The sequence below is a fragment of the Anabrus simplex genome, chromosome 2, assembly GCF_040414725.1.
Source record: "Anabrus simplex isolate iqAnaSimp1 chromosome 2, ASM4041472v1, whole genome shotgun sequence".
In the NCBI taxonomy this organism is placed as follows: Eukaryota; Metazoa; Arthropoda; class Insecta; order Orthoptera; family Tettigoniidae; genus Anabrus; species Anabrus simplex.
This window is the reverse complement of record NC_090266.1, coordinates 144,729,685-144,749,777: the sequence shown is the minus strand read 5'-3', so window position 1 is coordinate 144,749,777 and position 20,093 is coordinate 144,729,685. Positions and strand designations below refer to the sequence as shown.

The following is a 20,093-nucleotide window of genomic DNA, read 5'->3' as shown; positions in this document are numbered from 1 at the left end:
GGCAAGTGAGGCGAAATACAAAGAACAGTGTGCTGAGGATGGACTTAGAGATGAAGTCAAAGCGGGCTGAAGAAAAAGGGAGTAGTGCAGCGATTAGTGGAGAGGATAGGCAAAACAACGGCAAGGAAAGAGCAGTGGACGGACAGTGCAGTGGAGAGGCTGAAGAACAAATGGGTGATGGGGGCAAGGAGAGTGAGCAACAAGAAGCTGAGAGAGCTGAGTGTAGTGGTGTAGTAAGGCAAGATCAGGGTAAAAAAGTAAGGTCAGAGTTAACCGGTGAGAGTTTCGAGCGGAATCAGAGTTTGAGCGGAGGGAGAAATAGAAACTTTACGGACATGTGGAGAGTGGAAATTCTAAGTTCCCATGAAGGGAATTAGATTCTTTTCCACCAATAGAGCATATCAAAAATCAGATCAAAAATTAGATGGATGGCTTTTCCGGCGTTTGCTCTATTAACCAGCGTTTCGTCTTAGGTCTGACACTAGACTCTAATTCCCTTCATGGGAACTTAGAATTTCCATTTGGAATTGCTAGGCGGGCATTAATTCCATTGTGGAGTTTTATCTCCCGTATGCAGTTATCAGACTGTGCTTCATAAATAAGCTTCTGATAAGTTCACCTGCATACACCCCAGCGTCAGTGGGTAGGGTCTGACACATCCCACTCTGAAGAGTCTAGTGTCAGACCTAAGACGAAACGCTGGTTAATAGAGCAAACGCCGGAAAAGCCATCCATCTAATTTTTGATCTGACATGTGGAGAGTTACGAAAAGTAATGAGGGTATTGTAACAAGAAGCAAAAAACAATAATATAGCGAGTAAGTAAGTAATTAAGGGCATGATTGTAGAAGAGGTAAGAGATGGAGGTGGTGTTAGTGGAGTTGAAAGTTATAATGGTATTTATTTGTGGAGGCTGAAATGTTGTGATGGAGAAGTGGTATATAAGTTATGATATGTTATAGGGTTGAAATGTGGTGTTGGAGAAGTGGTGGTATAAGATGGTGGATGGCAGAAGGTGAGTGTAATGGTAGAAGAAGTAGAGGTGGTATATGAGGTGGAGTTGGTGTTGTATTGCTGAAATGTGGTGTTGGAAAATATTGAGGGCTTGGTATTTATGATTATGTGTTATGATTAATTTAGGAGGTGTTATATCGTTGGAATGTGGTGTGGGAGAAGTGGTGATATAAGTAGAGGTGGTATATGATGTGGAGTTGGTGTTGTATTGCTGAAATGTGGTGTTGGAAGTATTGAAGGCTTAGTATTTATGATTGTGTGTTATGATTAATTTATGAGGTGTTATATCGTTGGAATGTGGTGTGGGAGAAGTGGTGATATAAGATAGTGGAAGGCAGAAGGTGAGTGCAATTGTCGGAGAAATAGAAGTGGTATATATAGAAATGAGGTGTTGGAAATGTGGATATGAGGTGATGTATGGTTTGGTATTGAGATGGTTTATTTACGGCTGAATTCGTGGGAGTTGGCAGGTGGTATTATTGTATTGGTGTCTGGTATGAGTATTGAATTTTTATGGAGAGGACGAAGAAATGTGATGTTGGAGAGGTGTTGGTATATGCGTGATTGGTATTTGTTATTCATTACCAAAATTTTTGGAGATGGAGAGGCAATTTTATTATGGAGTGTTATGGCGGAATGAAATGAAATGAAGCAATGATAACGCGGATTGGTAAAAGTTGTGGTATGGTGGATTGGAATGTGTTATGGCTGGTTTGGTATGCAATCGTGTAATGTTGCTGTTGTAGCTTATTTTGGAGTAGGTCAGGGAACAATAAAGGTGATGAAAATGCTGAAGCAAGAAGGTTGCGTGATGAGTGGGTACGTGTGAGTGATAACAAGCAGAAAGTTGCAACACCCGCAGTAGAATGTAAACATAGACCCGGCTGAGGAGGTAAGATAGTTTGGGACCAGCAATAAGAAATGGGATAGTTGTTATTCTTAGTCTTATTTTTACTTTTATTTTTATTCGTGAGTTGTTGTAAACTGTTGTTGATGGAGTTGGTTCTGGTCTATAACTGTGGCGTTAGGTCTTTTTGTTTTATTGTTCATTTTATTTTGTATATGGTGGAGAGTGGTGGCTTAGGTTGGACTACGTTTATTAATTTTATTAGTTATTGATGTTTTATTATTTTTGTTTGTAAATTTCTGTTGGAGGAGTAGGGTGGCTTAAGTGTGAATTTAGAATTAGACAGGGGAGTAGCTGGACGTGGCATGAAGAGACGGAGGATGACTACCGTGGTGACCTAACTTTTGAGGTCACGTTTCCGGAGTATCTGACGGGCTTCATGGCACGGCCAAGGTGTACAGTAGCAGTAGTTAGCATTTATTTATTTATTTATTTATTATTATTGTGAACATGTATTCGGGGCTGAACGCCTGTTATGTTCATTAATAAATACGAATACACTTTTAATCAGAGATATTTTAACGCAACATACTGCAATATATTTTACTTCCATTTTTCATTAGACATCTGGATGCTCTAACATAACATCTTTGTAATTTTGTCTAATGACTGTAAATTTGTGTGCTAGCTGATGATGGCCAAGATAGGCCGAAACCGGTACTAGTGCAATAATTCATTCACAATAAATGTATTGATCGGTGGAACATTTTTCTTGTCTATTACATTGAATCCAATCAATACGGAATATGAAACTTATAAATAATAATACTACGGACATCTACGTCTACAGGAGGCATTTTCCGGTTACACGAAATTGTCGTCCAGCCGACCTCCTTTTATTTGATATTTTAGCAGTGTTTTATGGCAAATTCCAATAATACCAATACAATGGTCCGTGATTGGACATTATAAATTTTCCAGCTAACTCATTCGATGTTTTTTAGCACTTCACGACATACCACGATTTTTATCCAACTTTCCAAGACGTCTTAAACTACACGGCCTTCAATTCAACTACTTATTTCCATCCTTATTTTAAAATATTGGCCTCAAACATGAGCATAAACTGTATCTTTTAACCGTCTTGTTCTTATCCTGTTGAAGCCTTATTTTTGATATTCTGTTTTCCTAATGTAATATATATTGTTCAAGCTTTTCATCAAAAAGATCCATTTCAGTGGTATGTTCCGAGCTTTCAGTGGAGAGATGGCATGGGAGGATATCAGTAGACGAATACGTTTGAATGGTGTCTTTAAAAGTAGGAAAGATCACAATATGAAGATAAAGTTGGAATTCAAAGGACAAATTGGAGCAAATATTCGTTTATAGGAAGGGAAGTTAGGAATTGGAATACCTTACCAAGGGAAATGTTCAATAATTTTCCATTTTCTTTGCGATCATTTAAGAAAAGGCTAGGAAAACAACAGATAGGGAATCTGCCACCTGGGCAACTGCCCTAAATGCAGATCAGTAGTGATTGATTGATACTAATAGCGGAGGTTGACTATGACGTACCGCTAGGCTAGTTTCCGATTCCTGTGCATTATGAAATATTTATGATGCAGTAGCCTGTGGTGAAAATATTTAACCTTGACAGAGAACTATGTAAAAGATCTATGTATGGTACCGTGAGATGTTACACACTACCAAATGAGTTGTAGGTATCATTCTGAAGTAGAAATGACCAGCATACCGTACTCTACGCTCCATGGGCTGGGAGAGGGCACATTACAGTACATTATTCGTCACCAATGGAATGGATAATAAAGTGTGTGACTGTTGAATTTGAATGGCATCCCTCTTCTTTCGTAACAGTTAAAAGTTATATAATTTTACGTAACATAAAATTACGTAGTAAAAAAATGTATGAAGTCATGTCTCCAATGCTGATTGCCGGTCTATGCGCATGTACGTACAGTAGTTGCTGTATGTTATGATCATGGACTCAGGAGTCAGAGAGTCAATGTACAGTCGCTCCAAAACAGAATACTGTATCAACATACCCTGATGTCAAGAGCCGGGCTGAGTGGCTCGGACGGTTGAGGCGATGGCCTTGTGACCCCAATTTGGCAGGTTCGATCCTAGCTCAGTCCGGTGGTATTGAAGGTGCTCAAATATGTCAGCCTCGTGTCGGTACATTTACTGGCATGTAAAAGAACTCCTACGAGACAAAATTTCAGCACCTTGGCAACCCCGAAAACCGTCAAAGTGGTTAGTGGGATGTAAAAGCACTATTATTATTATTATTATTATTATTATTATTATTGACATCAAGAGTACGCTCATTCAGTTTTGGAGCAACTGTACATTGCTTTTAATAAATTTGAAATTTTTTTGGCAACAGATCATCCGCATAACGGTTAATCGAGGGATGGATAATCAAGGTTTTACTGTAGTTACAGGGGTTAGACAAGGCTGTAATCTTTCACCTATGTTCATATAATACATGTAACATTTGCTGAAAGGTATTAGATGGCAGTGGGATTCAGTTATGCAGAAATGATGTAAGAAGTTTGGCCTGTGCTGATGACTTGGTGCTGAAAGCTGCAGTCTAATATTTTGGAGTTTGAAAAAAAGTGCAGCAAGTATGATATGAAAATTAGCATATCCAAGACTAAAGTGATGTCAGTTAGGAAGAAATGTAAGAGGACTGAACGCCAGGTAAGGGAAACGAAACTGAAACGTGGACCATTTCAAGTACTTAGGATGTGTATTCTAAGAAAGTAGTATACCAGGTGAAATTTCATCAAGTTGCAGTCAAGCTAATGGATTGAGCTTGTGGTTGCAGTCAACTGTATTCTGTAAAAGAGAAGACAGTTCTCGGATGAAATTACTGTATCTTTACATCAGTCCCTTTTCAGAGACTTCGCTGTATGGGAGTGAAGGATGGGTTAACTCAGGACATCTTATTCATAAGTTAGAAGTAACAGATGTGAAAGTAGCAAGAAAGATTGTTGGTACAAACAGGTGGGAACTATGGCAGGAGGGAACTCAGGAGGAGAGAAAATGATTAAGATAGGAATAAACTTGGATGACGCTGTATGTATAAATGGGCTTTGGTAGTGGGGTCAAATGAAGTGAATTAAGGAAGATAGTTTACCCAGGAGAATAATGGACTCTACTATGGAAAGTAAGAAGTAGAGGGGCATCGATGGATAGAATGTTTTTAATAATAAGTATGGAACAAAACAAGGTCACAGAGCTAGTTGGAAATAAGAATACTGAGACGGCTTTTAGTTAATTCACACAGAGGCTTGGAGACTGAATGTTGAAAGGCTTAACAGTCTATAAATGAAGGTTTTTGTACCATATGTCACTTTTACATCATACTCAGAAAAGTCTTATGAAAACTACAGTGTGTTTGCATTTGCCTGTTGTGAAAATGGGAAACCACAGAAAACCATTTTCTGGGCTGGCAACAGTGATATAAAAACCCACTAACTCCCGACTGCAAACTCACAGCTATGTGGCTCAAACCATGTAGCTAACTCTCAGTCACATGAATGCTGCATGTTTATTAAGTTTTAAAAATTCTTTCAATATCTTCACATTTTCCAGGCATAAATTAACCCATTGCCTTGCAATGACGGAAATTTCCGTCAGTGTCCGCGGGTTGCCATAAATGCAATGACGGAAATTTCCGTCCACCCTCTTTATTGCTTTGTTGAGGTTTCCAAGGATACATATCGATATTTCTTTGCAATCCCAACATGTCTACGAGATGTTGGTAATCGTATTTCAGCTATCTTTGCCCTTCAGCTACGTATTTCGCCGCCAAAGAGTCTAAATACGATCGAGTAAATTGCCGCGTAAAGCTTTAGTGAAGGTAAAGTCAATGTCATGGCCGAGTCGGATGAAGCTCGAATATTACGTTTTTTGGAGGAAAGCGATGTCAGTGACGGTTTTTCCGATGAAAGTGATACTTAATTACCTTCAAGTGACGTTAGCATTAGTAATTCCGAAGAATTAGATGGCATTATTGAAGAAAATGAAGACGGGAACGCAGGTGGGCATGTGCATAACCTAGAAAACTGAACGTGTACACAAACAGACAATGTGCCAAATAATATGTGGTGTAATCTTCTTGCTACAACAGAGTTCAGTTCTCCAAGCCCCATAGTTTTTCTTCTGCTGAAAGAAAGTATTGATCCGGTTTGTCAATCTTGTGTTTTTATTATTATTATTATTATTATTATTATTATTATTATTTCCTTATGCCCAACTAATGAGCGCAATTAAACTTATTTAGCTGATGTCGTTGACTTTTCCTTCTCCCAAAATCTCTTCATCTTCTCACTGTGGCTTTTCTTGCGAGGTCTGCTATGACTGCAGAGGAAAAAATCCCAAGGGAAAGAACAGAGGTGAATCCCGCTATGAATGTGACAAGTGTAAGGTGGCACTGCATGTATATGAGTGTTTTAAGATCTACCACACTGTGTTGAACTATTGTTAGAATGTGAACTGTGTTTCAGTGTGTTAACTTGCTGTAGCAGAAGTGATCTCTTTTAAGTCAGATTAAATTGCAATCAATGTATATTTACTTTCAAGAAAAATTGCAGTTCAATGGGTTAATAGCTCAGACAAGAACCACACTGAAAAAAAATAAACAGGCTGAATGAAAGATTTAAAGATCCTATAAAGTGCTAAATGACCATTTTAAGAATTTAAAATCTTGGTTCACACTAGAAATTATTACAAGCTACAGTAACACTGTTATACCCTCAAGTGCTCTGTATGAAATCTATTGGCTTCCTATTATTGATCAATTTATCATGGAAAGAGTGATCACAGAAACCTATACTAGTGAAATTTTTAAAACCTTACCTTGAAGTATCCTCGTCAGTTTGGAATCACGATAAGGTATGTGTGGATTTTTACCATCCACCAATGCCGATATGACATTGCCTAATGCAGAAAGCGAAAGGTTGATTTTTGATGCTTCTTTCAGTCTTTCACCCTGAATAAGTAAAATAAAAAAAATAAAAGTGAGATTAAATTAGCATGAATGTAGAAGCTAGTCAGCAAAGACAAATATACTATAATAGAAGAAATGCAACAAAAGTGGTATCATGGTCATAATATGTTTAATACCCCTTGAAAAACAAGTTTTGTTAATGTCTAACATCTCTTCAATTGCAGTAGATTTTATGAGAAATCGCAGTGTCATAATTCTGTCCCAGGGGTATCCTTTGTAATGCGCCAGAAGTAATGACGTGGAGTACAGTTGGTTTTAAGAAAAGCCGAAGTACTCAAAATGTGCCCTGAAAACACATTCTTTAAATTTAGCAACAGAGATTTCTAAACTTAAAACACACTTAAAATATCAACTGACTGTATTGCAACTCTATCCTGAGCACCAAGCAAACAAACAAACGGCAATACTCAGCCACAACAAATAACAGATATAATTACACTTGTAAACAACTGAATTAGAGATGGCTGCCATATTGGGAAAACTGTGCTGTGCTCAGCCCAGCAAATGTAATAAGAGCATGTGGCATGTAACAGCAAGGATAGACCTCAAATGTGCTGTACGAGTAACAGATGACTACAGGATGGGCAAGACAAAAGATCTCGAAGCATTTGATCAAGACCAGACTGTCTGCGCCAGATGCATGGGCTGCTCAATCACTGAATTTGTGCAGGCAGAGGGATTTCCAAAGGCCACCGGTTGAAGAGTGTATCATGAGTACATGAATTTGGGTAAAACCAACAGGGTCAAATGTTGTGGTGTACAATGCATTGACGATAAGAGATTCCATCATCAGCTAGCTTGGATCATTAGAGTGGATGGACAGGCCAGAGTGCAGCAGATCACTCCAATTCAATGCTGGATGACAATGATGTGTGAGCAGGCAAACCATCTAGAAGAATCTCCTTACAATGGGGCACAGAAACAAGTGTCCCAAAAGGGTATCCCTGCTCAACACCCATCATACAGCACAATGACTGACATAGGCAAATTAACACCATCATTGGGTGCTCAAAGCATGTGAAAAGGTTGCCTGGACAGACTAGTGGAGATACACAGTTGGTACACGCCGATGGCCAGGTACGAAGGTTTCGTCAACCACATGGGGCAATGGATCCCTCGTCAGCACAGTACAGCTCAGGCCGGAGGTGGCGGTCTCCTCGTACAGGGGCTCTTCACGTGGGATGAAATGAGACCCCTGGTACATCTGACATCCCTCACCAGTAAACGTTACAGGAACCTGCTGGTAGATCATGTTCACCCCTTTGTTCTCCTCAAGCACCCTGCAGGTGACCTGTACCTATAGCAAGACAATGCTCTAGGCCATCACTCCCAAATTGTGGCCAAATGATTCGATGAGCACACAATGGATGTCAGAGGCTTGCCTGGCACCTGAGGAGTCTCGATCTCAATCCCAATGAGCACATCTTGGATGCTGTCGAGAGGGATGTGTATGTTCTGGACTCTGCTCCAACAAATCTGGTGGACTATGGGACGCATGTGATTGTTGAGGTTATTATGGTTGGCTTTTTTTTTTTTGCAATGTGTATTTTATTGCCTCCTTCATATTTGATCATTTTCTATGATTTTCAGCATGTAATATTTTAAGATCCGTAGTGCCTCAGGTGGCAGCGTGTTGGCCTCTCATCGCTGGGTTCAGTAGTTCGAATCCCAGTCACTCCATGCGAGATTTGTGCTGAACAAAGCGGACATGGGACAGGGTTTTCTCCAGGTACTCTGGTTTTCCCTGTCATCTCATTCCAGCAACACACTCCAATATCACTTCATTTCATTGGTCAGTCATTCAATTATTGACCTATAGGAAAGTGAGAGGTTCTGGCACAGTTCCTATCCTGGCTGCTAGATGGGGGCTTCATTCATTCAATTCCTGACTCGGTTGAAACTGGAAAGAGGCTGTAAATTTTCATTTTCATTATTTTAAGATCTGTGCATTATGTCCATGAAGTAGTGGACGTTATCATATACGCGTTCACAGAAGGCTAGGTGTCTATTGTGTATAAATGCATTTTTGGGTTTTTTGTTCCTGGTGTAGAGAAAGTTTTTTTGGCCGATATATATGGCATTAGAATTTGGTTTCTGGATTTGACTCGATTCACACGCTCAGCACTCGGCCGAGCGCTCGCTCTAAGCACACTACGGAGAGCCAAGCCAAGCGGTCAGCCAGCACCCTGCCTACCAGCTAGCTCGCCTACCACCAAGCGACTACTCCACGGTACTATGTAGTACCACGCTCGGCCGAAAGGAGCGCCCACACGTCCAGACAGCCACCGCGAGCCCCTGCTCGCCCCCAGCCATGCACGGAGCAGAAATCAATATCCTGCTCAGTCTGCCAGCAATCGCAGGGCAGAACCATGAAAGCAATTTGTCTAGCTCTTAATAGCGTCGATTCGAAGTTCGAACCTTGCCACAGCGAGATCAGTTAAACTATACCTGGTCCGACCGCAGCCTATTAAGTAGCGCCGAGTTACGCTGGTCCTCATTACGATTTTGACCATTTCCAGTGCTACACGGCACCCCTGAACCCACCAACTACAGCTCCTAACCCCAAGTTGGAACCACCCTGGTAGATCGAGTAGCCAGGACCCCGGCAAATCCTTAATTTCCAATCATGAGCACCAATTCCAGCTTCGATTACAGTAATTGGTCCTGGAAATCCCCCACTAATCCCCAAACCGAATCCCAACCACCCAAAGACTACGAGATCCCATTTCACTACGTCCGGTTTGATTCTCCATTTCCTACCTCATAGAAATGCAAGTTATAAATCTCATTCCGTATTGACGGTTATCACTTTACAAATGAAAATATTTATAAAATCCTTCTTATAAATACAATCAAGTCATTTGTTAGATGAAGCACAGTCTATACACGTTTCAGCCTAATCTCAAGGCCATCTTCAGTAGCAATACAGTAATCACATAATACACAAACAAATTAAAAATCGTAATGAAGTGAAGCGACAGTGATCATGATTAGTGAGTTAAGAATATATTGAGGTACAAAGTCCTCTTGTCTAATAGATCATTCCTGAATTGTCAAATAAAACTTGCTGACTATTAAAATGAAAACACTGTGCTGAGGAGTGTAGTGAGACCGTCAATACTATGGATTAAAACGTGTGTGACATCTGTAATGAGAAAAAGGAATACTGTATATGAGTAAAGTTACTGATTTCTGCATACTGGGGATCTTAACACTAGTGGAACTCTTTTCCTTAGGTATACTGGATTGTGTGCTTGGATACGATTGACTAAACAGATGCTTGTCTACGTGAAAGTAGATTGAGGTTCTAATATCTGAATAAAGACAAGTGAGCGATTGGTAGAAGTAGTTAGCTCATACAGCGGGTGGGGTAAAAAGTGCAGTGAGGACTATGACCTTCATTCTATACAAATGGTATTACTTCAAATATGATACCGAGAAGCAGTTTTGTGAACACTAGTTCACATTCGGTAAGTTGCAGATGATTTTGCACAGCTACAGCTGTCATACTACCGAAATATGACCAAAATATGAAGTTTCTATGAAAATAGCTCAAAGTATGACCTTATGACAAAAAATAGCCAAAATATGCATTTATATGACAAATAAAAATCACTTAATTGTGACAATCACCTGATTTGCACCAAAATCTAATCAGGAAAGAAAATACATACAAAGAAAAAACATGGCTTCCTAAACATCCGAGCCTTTTTTATTATTATTATTATTATTATTATTATTATTATTACTATCAGCTCATTTATACTTATTATTCATACACTTATTTTCCCACACAGTCCAGGTGAGGATCGCTAAAGCGAAACTGGTACTGGAAATCAATTGAGACTAACCCACCCTCGCGGGGTTGGGCGCCCATACTGTCCCATTTGGATTCCTGATTTGGAAACATGGTCTTTTAAATTTAGATTGCATTTAGTAATTTTTTAAACGCATTGTTAGTTCTGAATGCTGATTTAAAGCCTCTGTTTTTGAATAATTTACTATTTTTTACATATTTTTGTTCACAAAATTGGGAAATGTATATTTATTGTTTTCGGATTTGGATTTGCTTAGATTTTATCATTGCCCTAGTTAATGATGCCGCCTCTGCTGGCTTTAATGTGGCCCTGGCTTTCCTCCCCTGCCATGACTGCAAAGTGCCCTCCACAGCCACACAATGTTGACTAAAAGTGGGCAGGCCCCTTCTACGGGCTTTACATTGAGTGGCACTGCTTCCGGAAGCAACTACTATAACAGACCCAGGAACACACTTAGGAACAGGTGTTGATTTTATTCTTTCATTAATCTGGACGAACTATGAGCCTGAGGGTATCAGACTCAGTATTATTCTGCTGTCATGCATCTGTTGTGATGGAGCATTAATAGCATTGTACTTTTTTTTTGCTAGTTTCTTAACGTCGCACCGACAGAGATAGGTCTTATGGCGACGATGGGACAGGTAAGGCCTAGAAATGGGAAAGAAGCGGCCGTGGCCTTAATTAAGGTACAACCCCAGCATTTGTCTGGTGTGAAAATGAGAAACCACTGAAAACCATCTTCAGGGCTGCCGACAGTGGGGTTCGAACCCACTTCCTCCCGGATGTGAGCTCACAGCTGCACGCTCCTAACTGCATGGCCAACTCGCCTGTTCATTGTACTTCTTACGGGCTTCCTGGAACAAGGGCTTTAAGGACTGAAAGGCCATCCAGGGTTTTAATTTCCTGGATATCTTGGATATCCCCCCCCCTCTCTCTCTCTCTCTCTCTCTCTCTCTCTCTCTCTCTCTCTCTCTCAGGTAGTGCACTGAGGTGGAGGTAGGTATCCTCCTGCTTCATAGGCATCGTGTACATAAGTAGAACAAACAGACTTGTTCAAGCTGCTGGGTATCACGTCCACAAAACGTTGGCAGTTAAAATACACTGCAACGGAGATGGGATGTACGGCCTAACATCACAATGGTAGCTTGTAACCTTAACCTTCTCTGGAAAAAGAGGAAGTTCAAAGGAGATAACCGAATGCACCTGTGGCAATGTCCTTGACATTGACTTAGTGCATAATCCGCTGGATTTTTACCATGCCATGGTTCTTTCATATTTTCTTTGAGGTTTTTATCTGTGTTCAACACCAGATCCTGGTAGAAAATACCACAAATCTGGTTCAGAGACTTGTGTTTCTCCACTTTGACAGGAATATTACCTAAGTGGTTAACTTCAACAGTGCCTCCACTGGGGATGTGCTGTGAGTCTCGAGCAATAAGCAACCAGTCTTAATCTTCTGTACTCTCTCAAGCACTCAACTCCTTCAATATGCTTGGAGAATATTATGGCTCTCTGCATGCTTGAACTTGTCCCTGTCAGTCCTGGTAGCAACCAGCAATAGGGTTATGTATCGTTATGTATCCCACAGAAATTGAAGAGGGGTTTCTGCTCACGCATTCAGCTAATCAGGGACCTGTTTTTTAGGCAAATACTATCTCAACAGATACAAGGCACTTCCACCCAAAACCATCTGGGTTTTTGGGTGGTATCGCACATGCAAGTTGCCCATCTCCAACCAGCATGCACACTTAAATTTTGAATCGGTCTGCAAGAGGGGACCAACAGCTACATGACCACTTTAGTCGCCTCTTTAGGACAGGCAGGGTTTACCTGTGGATGTATTCACACCCTCCTATCCACAGGGGATCCCATTCACGATTTCCATACCACAAACCAATGTTTTGCCAAGGTCGCCTCTTACGACAGGCAGGGGATACTGAGGGTATATTCTATGCCCTATCCACAGGAGAGTTAATGTTTTCAATCCTCTTGCCAGGATCTATTAACAGTCATGTTTCCAGGCATGAATTACCTTCCACTCTGTATATTGGGGTATTTATTATCAAGTCCATTGAAATACCCCTCAATGATACAAGCTAATCACACTATTCAGCCAGATGTTGACTCCACTGTCTCTTTGCCACAGCTTATACTGTGGAGATTTGCCCTTACTCAAAAGAATTCTGATGCCACTGGTATAGTCCAAGTAGAATATTCTGTAACTGTTTTGTGACTGAATTCACAAAAGACAGCTATACTGGTAAGCATAAATAAGATGGATAAGATTGGAAAGATGTTAGGCAAAAATAACATCAAAATCATTTACAAGCAATACAGAAAGACTGTCATTTAAAGCCAACATACCACAAAGAGCTAAAGCCTGTTCAAGTGTATCATAAAGAATCAGCTGCAACAGCAGCTACCCAGGATAGATTAGACGAACAGACTAATTTTTACTCTATTTATGGAATGTCACACCTGGAATCAGACAATGAAATTTCAACTGTATCTTCTGAAATCTAGCGTAAGCAAACATTAGGGGAAAAAAAAAAAAAAAAAAAAAAAAAAAAAAAAAAAAAAAAAAAAAACACATGAATGCCAATAATTCAGAAGTTTCTACCACATACGACAGAACAAGAAGAGGCTGTTGATACTGATAAAATGGGAGACTCAATTTTGAGGTCCGAATTTGAGAGCTCTGAGAGACCTAAATAGCAACAAGGCACCTGGAATTGATGACATTCCCTCAGAATTACTGACTACCTTAGGAGAAATCAGCATGGCGAGGTTATTCCACTTCATGTGCAAGATGTATGAGACAGGAGAAGTGCCATCCGATTTTTGGCAGAATGTTGTTATACCTATTCCCAAGAAAGCCAGTGCTGATAAGTGTGAAAACTACCGTACCATTAGTTTAATATCTCATGCCTGCAAAATTTTAACACGTATTGTTTACGGAAGAATGGAAAAGACAAGTTGATAATGAGTTGGGAGAAGATCAATTTGGCTTCACAAGAAATGTAGGAACACTTGAAGCAATCATGACATTATGCCCGATATTAGAAGATCGAATCAAGAAGGACAAGCCCACATATATGGCGTTCGTAGATCTATAAAAAGCATGTTGATTGGACCAAGCTATTTGAGATACTGAAGATGATCGGACCAGATACCGAAAATGAAGAATTATCTACAATCTGTATCAAAATCAGTCTGTAGTGATAAGAATCGAGGGTTTTGAAAAAAGAAGCAGTAATCCTGAAATGTGTGAGGCAAGGCTGCAGTTTGTCCCCCTCCTTTTCAATGTTTATAGAGAACGGGCAGTAAAGGAAATCAAAGAATTTGGAAAGGGAATCACAACCCAAGGAGAGGATATCAAAACCCTGAGATTTGCCGATGATATTTTATGAGACTGCAGAAGATCTAGGGAAATAGCTGAGTGGTATGGCCAGAGCCTCGGATAAGAAGTACAAGATAAATAAGTCCAAAACAAAAGAATTGGAGCGCAGTCAAATAAAGCTAGGTGATGCAGGTAATATTAGATTAGGAAATGAAGTCTTCAAGGAAGTAGATGAATACTGTTACTTGGGTAGTAAAATAATGATGGTAGAAGTAAGGACGACAAAATGCAGACTAGCACAAGCAAGGAAGACCTTTCTTGAAAATCCACATCTTGTTTCCAGTTCTTTGACCGGGTCAGGAAGAAAATAAATTTGCGTACTTCGATCATTGATATAGGAATTAGAAAGATGTTTTTGAAGACTTTTGTCTGGAGTGTGGCATTGTGTGGAAGTGAAATATGGACGATAACTTGCTCAGAAAGAAAGAGAATAGAAGCTTTTGAAATGTGGTGTTACAGAAGAATGCTGAAGGCGAGATGGACAGATCAAATCACAAATGAAGAGATACTGAACCGACTTTGCGACAGGAGATCAATTTGGCTAAATTTGACTAGAAGAGATAAAATGATAGGACACATCATAACACACTCAGGACTTGTTCAGTTGTTTTTTGAGCAAAGTGTAGGCGGTAAGAATGGTAGGGGTAGACCAAGGTATGAATATCACAAACAGATTGGAGCATATGTAAAATATGGCAGTTATGTTAAACTGAAAAGGTTAGCACGGGATAGGGTGGCATGGAGGGCTGCATCAAACCATTCTACAGACTGATGACTCAACAACAACAAGACAGAAAACACATGGGTGTCCAAAATGAGGGGCAGGGTAGGGCTGTTGTCCCCATCTGGAAACTTCCCTTGATACAGAAATCTCTCATGTGACTCTTATAAACCACTAGAATGAATTGAAAATTGCAATGACCATCCCTACAACAATCTGCACGATGGAGATGTCCTTCAGCGCACTATGCCATGTGAAAATGTGGTTGCGTGCATCAATTACTGATATAAGACCTGGCAAATTCTGCATGAACAGCTTGTATCAAGGAAAAGAATGTAGTTATCCAAGAAGTTATTTCAGCTTTCGTCAGGCAGTCCTTAAGAAGACTGCATTTCCTCTTTACAGAAGGTACAGCTTTCTAGCAAGTCTGAATTAAAATTTCACACAGTAATTAATTAATAATTTGGTATTTCCTGTTCTCGTAGAAGTAGTTCTATGTCTATGACAGCTATAGTAAAACAAGTGGTTTGGATGATGAAATATAATTAGTAGTAGCAGCAGCAGCAGCAGCAATGTTCATTTGCCCCTTCCCGAGAAAATTCTTGCAGACGCCCATAAAAACAGGCATAATACTCCGTGATATAAAACAGGCATGCTACTTACTGCACATAAGCTGTTGTGTAAAAGCTGCACTGTAGAGGCATCGTAAGGACTGTACAGTAAGCATGTAACCACACAATATAAGCTGAGGCAGAGTGGCTAATATTGGTTGATATTTTGCAACCTACTGTATGTTATCTTCGATAATATAATGGGCATTGCAGTTGATTAGGAATACTGAAATGTATTCAAAATATCAGCAACCTGTACATGATATACAAACACTACAGTTCATTCCTTGTCCTGGCTGGACAACTGCATGCAAGTGAGCTGACCGGATAAACACAGGTATTACCTGCATGGTGAATCATGGTTGGGGGGAGAAACAGGTTTCGAAGCAAAATAGCCTGGCAATTTCTGCATACAGACAGTGTCTGCTTGTCTGTGCTGAGTGTGTGCAGTGAATTACATTATATTTACATTTGTAAAACATACAATTTTATTTAGAAAGCTTAGTTTGTATTATGCATATTAGTTTATTAAATAATGGAAACCCCAACTGAAAATTACTGCTTGAACAAAGAGTTTATATGTACAATATGTGCCCCACTGCGCAGAACGGGACCTAGTCAGATTTTTCATTTTTAAAATTTTTGTGGCTCAAAAATTGGCATAGGAAATGGAATATTTTAAAACAGAGTTCATGCTTCTAAGTGCAATACTTCAGAAGATATTAATTATTGATCGTTGATATTAAGAAAACTGTATTTTGTAAAAAATGCAATTACAGGTATTACTAATTTTCTTTCCAACTGTACAAGGTTTTCATGATATTGAGTATCAAAGACTCAAACTGCTGTGTAACTAAGTTTATTAAGAAGACCCATAATTTCAGGACACCTTTCTTAGCATTCCAGCTCCAAGTAGAGAGACTGTGAGATGTCTTGTTAATAAATTAAGAACAAGGGGAACATTGAATGCTGCAATTCCTAAGCATACACAAAGGAACCTAAACAAAGGAAAAGAAGAAACACCCCTGAAATTAGCACATCATTTGAACACTCACCATAAAGGGAAATCACTATTTCCAACAAGATTATGTCACATCCCATACAGCTGCTGATTCCATGGATGATATAACAGATTTTTCATTACAGGATCATTTCTAAAGGGCTATGAAAGTGTTATGGTCCTACCATTCCCCCAGTCTTACCGTGTGTTACTATTACTTGTGTGGAAACCCAAAATATAAAGTGTACCGGAATAATCCTCACTGCAGAAGATCTTAAAGACAATATAACAACAGAAATGATGAGAATTACGGAAGCAGAACTGAAGCGTGTTACCGGAAATTTCACCAAAAGATGTCAGGAACGTATGAATGCAGGAGGACACCATTTTCAACATTGCCTGCAACAAGGTTAATACTCATAGTGCATGCTATTATTTTGCAAATAAATTACCATGCTAGCTTTGTGTTTCAGTCCTGACCCGCCCGCCATACTTACATACAATCATCCAGCCAGCACAAAAAACAAACTAACTCTACAACACGAATGCAATATGAGCAGTCAGAAAATAAAAGCATCTCACTTAACTAATTATAAGTATAAAATGATAATATAACAAAAAAGAGCTTTCACATACCGTAGCTCCAGTTTTAGACTGCCGTTCACTGCCAGCTAAATCTATTAGATTGAGCTTGCCAACCCTGATTATTTTCTTAAATGCTTCTGTATCACTCATTTCTATTGTTATCATAAATATTGCATGGGATCTTGAACTATGATCATTCATGTTGGTTGCACTGGAAAGAGAAAGAGGAGAAATGCCTTGTTTAAACATACGGGAGGAAATTGATCTTGAACTTAACATTAAATGATATTTCACGATGCTAAAAACCTCATTCTAGGATGATCCACAGAAAATCTCAGAAGAATTTTTTTTTGTTTTGATTTTTTTGCTAGTGGCTTTACGTCGCACTGACACAGATAGGTCTTATGGCGACTGTACTGGGAGGTACACCCCAACGCCGCAACTTTTAAATCTAGCGCCTAAAAGAACTCCTCTACTGTTGAAACAGTGACATTTAAACTAGGCCAACTTATAAATTTACTCAGAAGATGTCTCCACTAAAATATGATGTAATTTTGTTATTGTGAAGTTTCCTGAACTGACTGTATTTCTACTCGTTTTGTTTGCCATTCATCAAGAAGTTTGGACATTCTTCCAAGATGTCATTACTAAAATCTATGCTCATGCACCCTGGTGCGAAGTGAAAGAACTTTTGATTTAAAGTAGTTTGGTATTCATACATTTTTTTTTTCTAACTGATGTTCATTTATTTTTGGGTTGGCAATATTTATCTTTTCCTTCCGCCAGTTTTGAATCCAACCAATCCCTCATTTCTGTAATTAATTTTCTACCAATCACAGTCTTCTTTGATTTTGAGTGTAACTTTGAAAGTACCCAATAAACATGAGAGGGTGTGGCTAGTTTAATCTTGAACGGTCTCGAACTTTTCCCGAGGGTTTATATACTGCGGATTTTCAAGTCTCTTGGCCAATTGATCGTCAAGCAGGAGGCCTCTTCGTCAGCTGCTAGAACTTCTACAAGGTAATGGCCATATAACATCTTTCTTTCTTGCTACCTCCGCAGTTTAACCCGAGGGAAAGGTCCGAATCATCCATTATGTAACCTTCTTTTCTAAAAATGTAACTTTCTGCCAGCTAATGTAATAACTTCGTTAAATCTTCAACTGTAAATCGGGGAGAGAGAGCGATGTACCCTCTCGAGCTCCCCTTCATCTTGGTTTGAGGTGCAACACTTTTGTTTCTGCAATGCATTAAAGTTATTTCCATGCGAGCAACCTCAGTAGTTTGGGAATAGCCCGTGTTTCGTCGGCCAAGTACCTTATAGGTTTTCAAATTTGTAGAGCTCAGTCTTCAATTCCGTTCAAATTGTACTCGGGCTGTTTATTTAACCTGTTCTTTTTCACTAAGGCCCTGTAGGTTGGGTACTAGATACCTGTGTGTAATTAGATTTCTATTTATAAATCGTGCCTTGTGAGGCCAGTGATTATTAGATTTTCATGCTATGTTCCCTTGAGTATGCTTGGAAAACAGAGCACATTAGCTCTTTTTGAAGTGTTGTAAAAGTGCCTCTGGGAGGCTTGATATTGTAAATTACAGAGCGAGTGCTCCATGTATTAGGGGATTTCTGCCCTTGTAAAATTGTGCTCTTTTGTAAATTTGAGCAAGGAGCTCAGGAAGAGTAAAGTGAGGGCTTGAAGCCCACCACCAATTTTGTCATTCAGAGACTTGTTTAATGTTGGCTACTTGTACCTGTAAATTGTAAAATTTTGAATTTTTAAAATATAACCTTCAGTTTAAGTTTTAATTAATTTTGACATTGTAGTTAGACCCATTCACCCCGGCACCTTCTTTTACCTCGGCGATCCACAAATACCCCAGAACAGCGACGATGGTATAGGAAAGGCCTAGGAGTTGGAAGGAAGCGACCGTGGCCTTAAGGTAAAGCCCCAGCATTTGCCTGGTGTGAAAATGGGCAACCACAGAAAACCAACTTCAGGGCTGCCGACAGTGGGATTCAAACCCACTATCTCCCGGATGCAAGTTCACAGCTGCGCACCTCTAACCGCACGGCCAACTCGCCCGGTTAGAAGAACTGTCTTATCAATGCATGTATATTTAGTTCTTCCAGGTTGAACCATGTTTTCGGTTCATTCCGTACAGATTGCCAATGTTTAGAATACATTGCAGTATTCTTTGTCAAAGTGACAAATATCCCTATTCGATCCGAGGTAATCAGTCTCCCAGGCAGCAATCACACTACAAGAGTAGTTACCGACCTTGGCCTTATATATCTTATTACCTTTTCTGGCTGACGTAAGCCCTTTTACTGTCTCGTGGGAATTCTGGAACGTTATATGTCGCAGCCAGGCAGTGGGAATTGCCCGTTCTGTTACTTAACTGGAGGTTCGTCCTGCGTGTTTATGCTGTGGTCTGCATGTCTTCTACGTATGATAGGCATCCAAGAACAGGTGATTTTATATTCTTCTTCTAAATTAATACAGTTCAGGTGTTTCATATTTGACAGCTTCACAAATGTTCCTTTTGAGATTCCAGGAGAGAGCTGCTGAAATCTGGGTTGTGTCGAATGATATTTAGTGTTTTCTACAGATGAAATATCTGTGCCTAGGTTCTTGGCATGCCGGATATGTTCTTTAAGTCAGGTCGAGATCAGACGTTCTGTTTCCCAAACGTAACACGTTCGAGGTGTTCGGCGTCCGATACGCTATGGCCATGTTAATCAGTGATTTTAGAACAGCCTGCTTTTGTGATGGGTGGTGATGAGAAGATGCGTGCAGGTATCTGTCTGTGTGTGGGCTTCCTGTATACTGTGCGACTCAAGACTCCCATTGGTGTTAAGTTTTACTAGGACATCCAGGAACAGTAGTTTTCTATCTACCTCAATTTCCATGGTGAAATGAATAGAAAGAACACCTCACGGGAACCATCAGGAGAAATGGTTACTCGCTCAATAACATCCAACGAATTTTTAGAAAACTAGAAAAAGAAAACGCCGCCGTAGAAGGAAACAAAGGGGAGGAAGAACTGACCCGCCCAGGAACAGCGA

At 39.8% G+C, this 20,093-nt stretch overlaps 1 protein-coding gene across 2 annotated transcripts in view; it reads right to left on the bottom strand.

Moving 5' to 3' along the window:
- LOC136862709 (kinesin-like protein KIF3B) overlaps positions 1 to 20,093 on the bottom strand; it is a 397,790-nt gene that overhangs the window by 200,147 nt on the left and 177,550 nt on the right. For both annotated transcript variants that reach the window (XM_067138926.2, XM_067138927.2), the window contains exons 11-12: positions 17,082 to 17,241; positions 6,745 to 6,877 (exon numbers count right to left, since the gene is read on the bottom strand). In XM_067138926.2, coding sequence (XP_066995027.2) covers positions 6,745 to 6,877; positions 17,082 to 17,241 — 293 coding nt within the window. The remainder of the gene's footprint in view (positions 1 to 6,744; positions 6,878 to 17,081; positions 17,242 to 20,093) is intronic.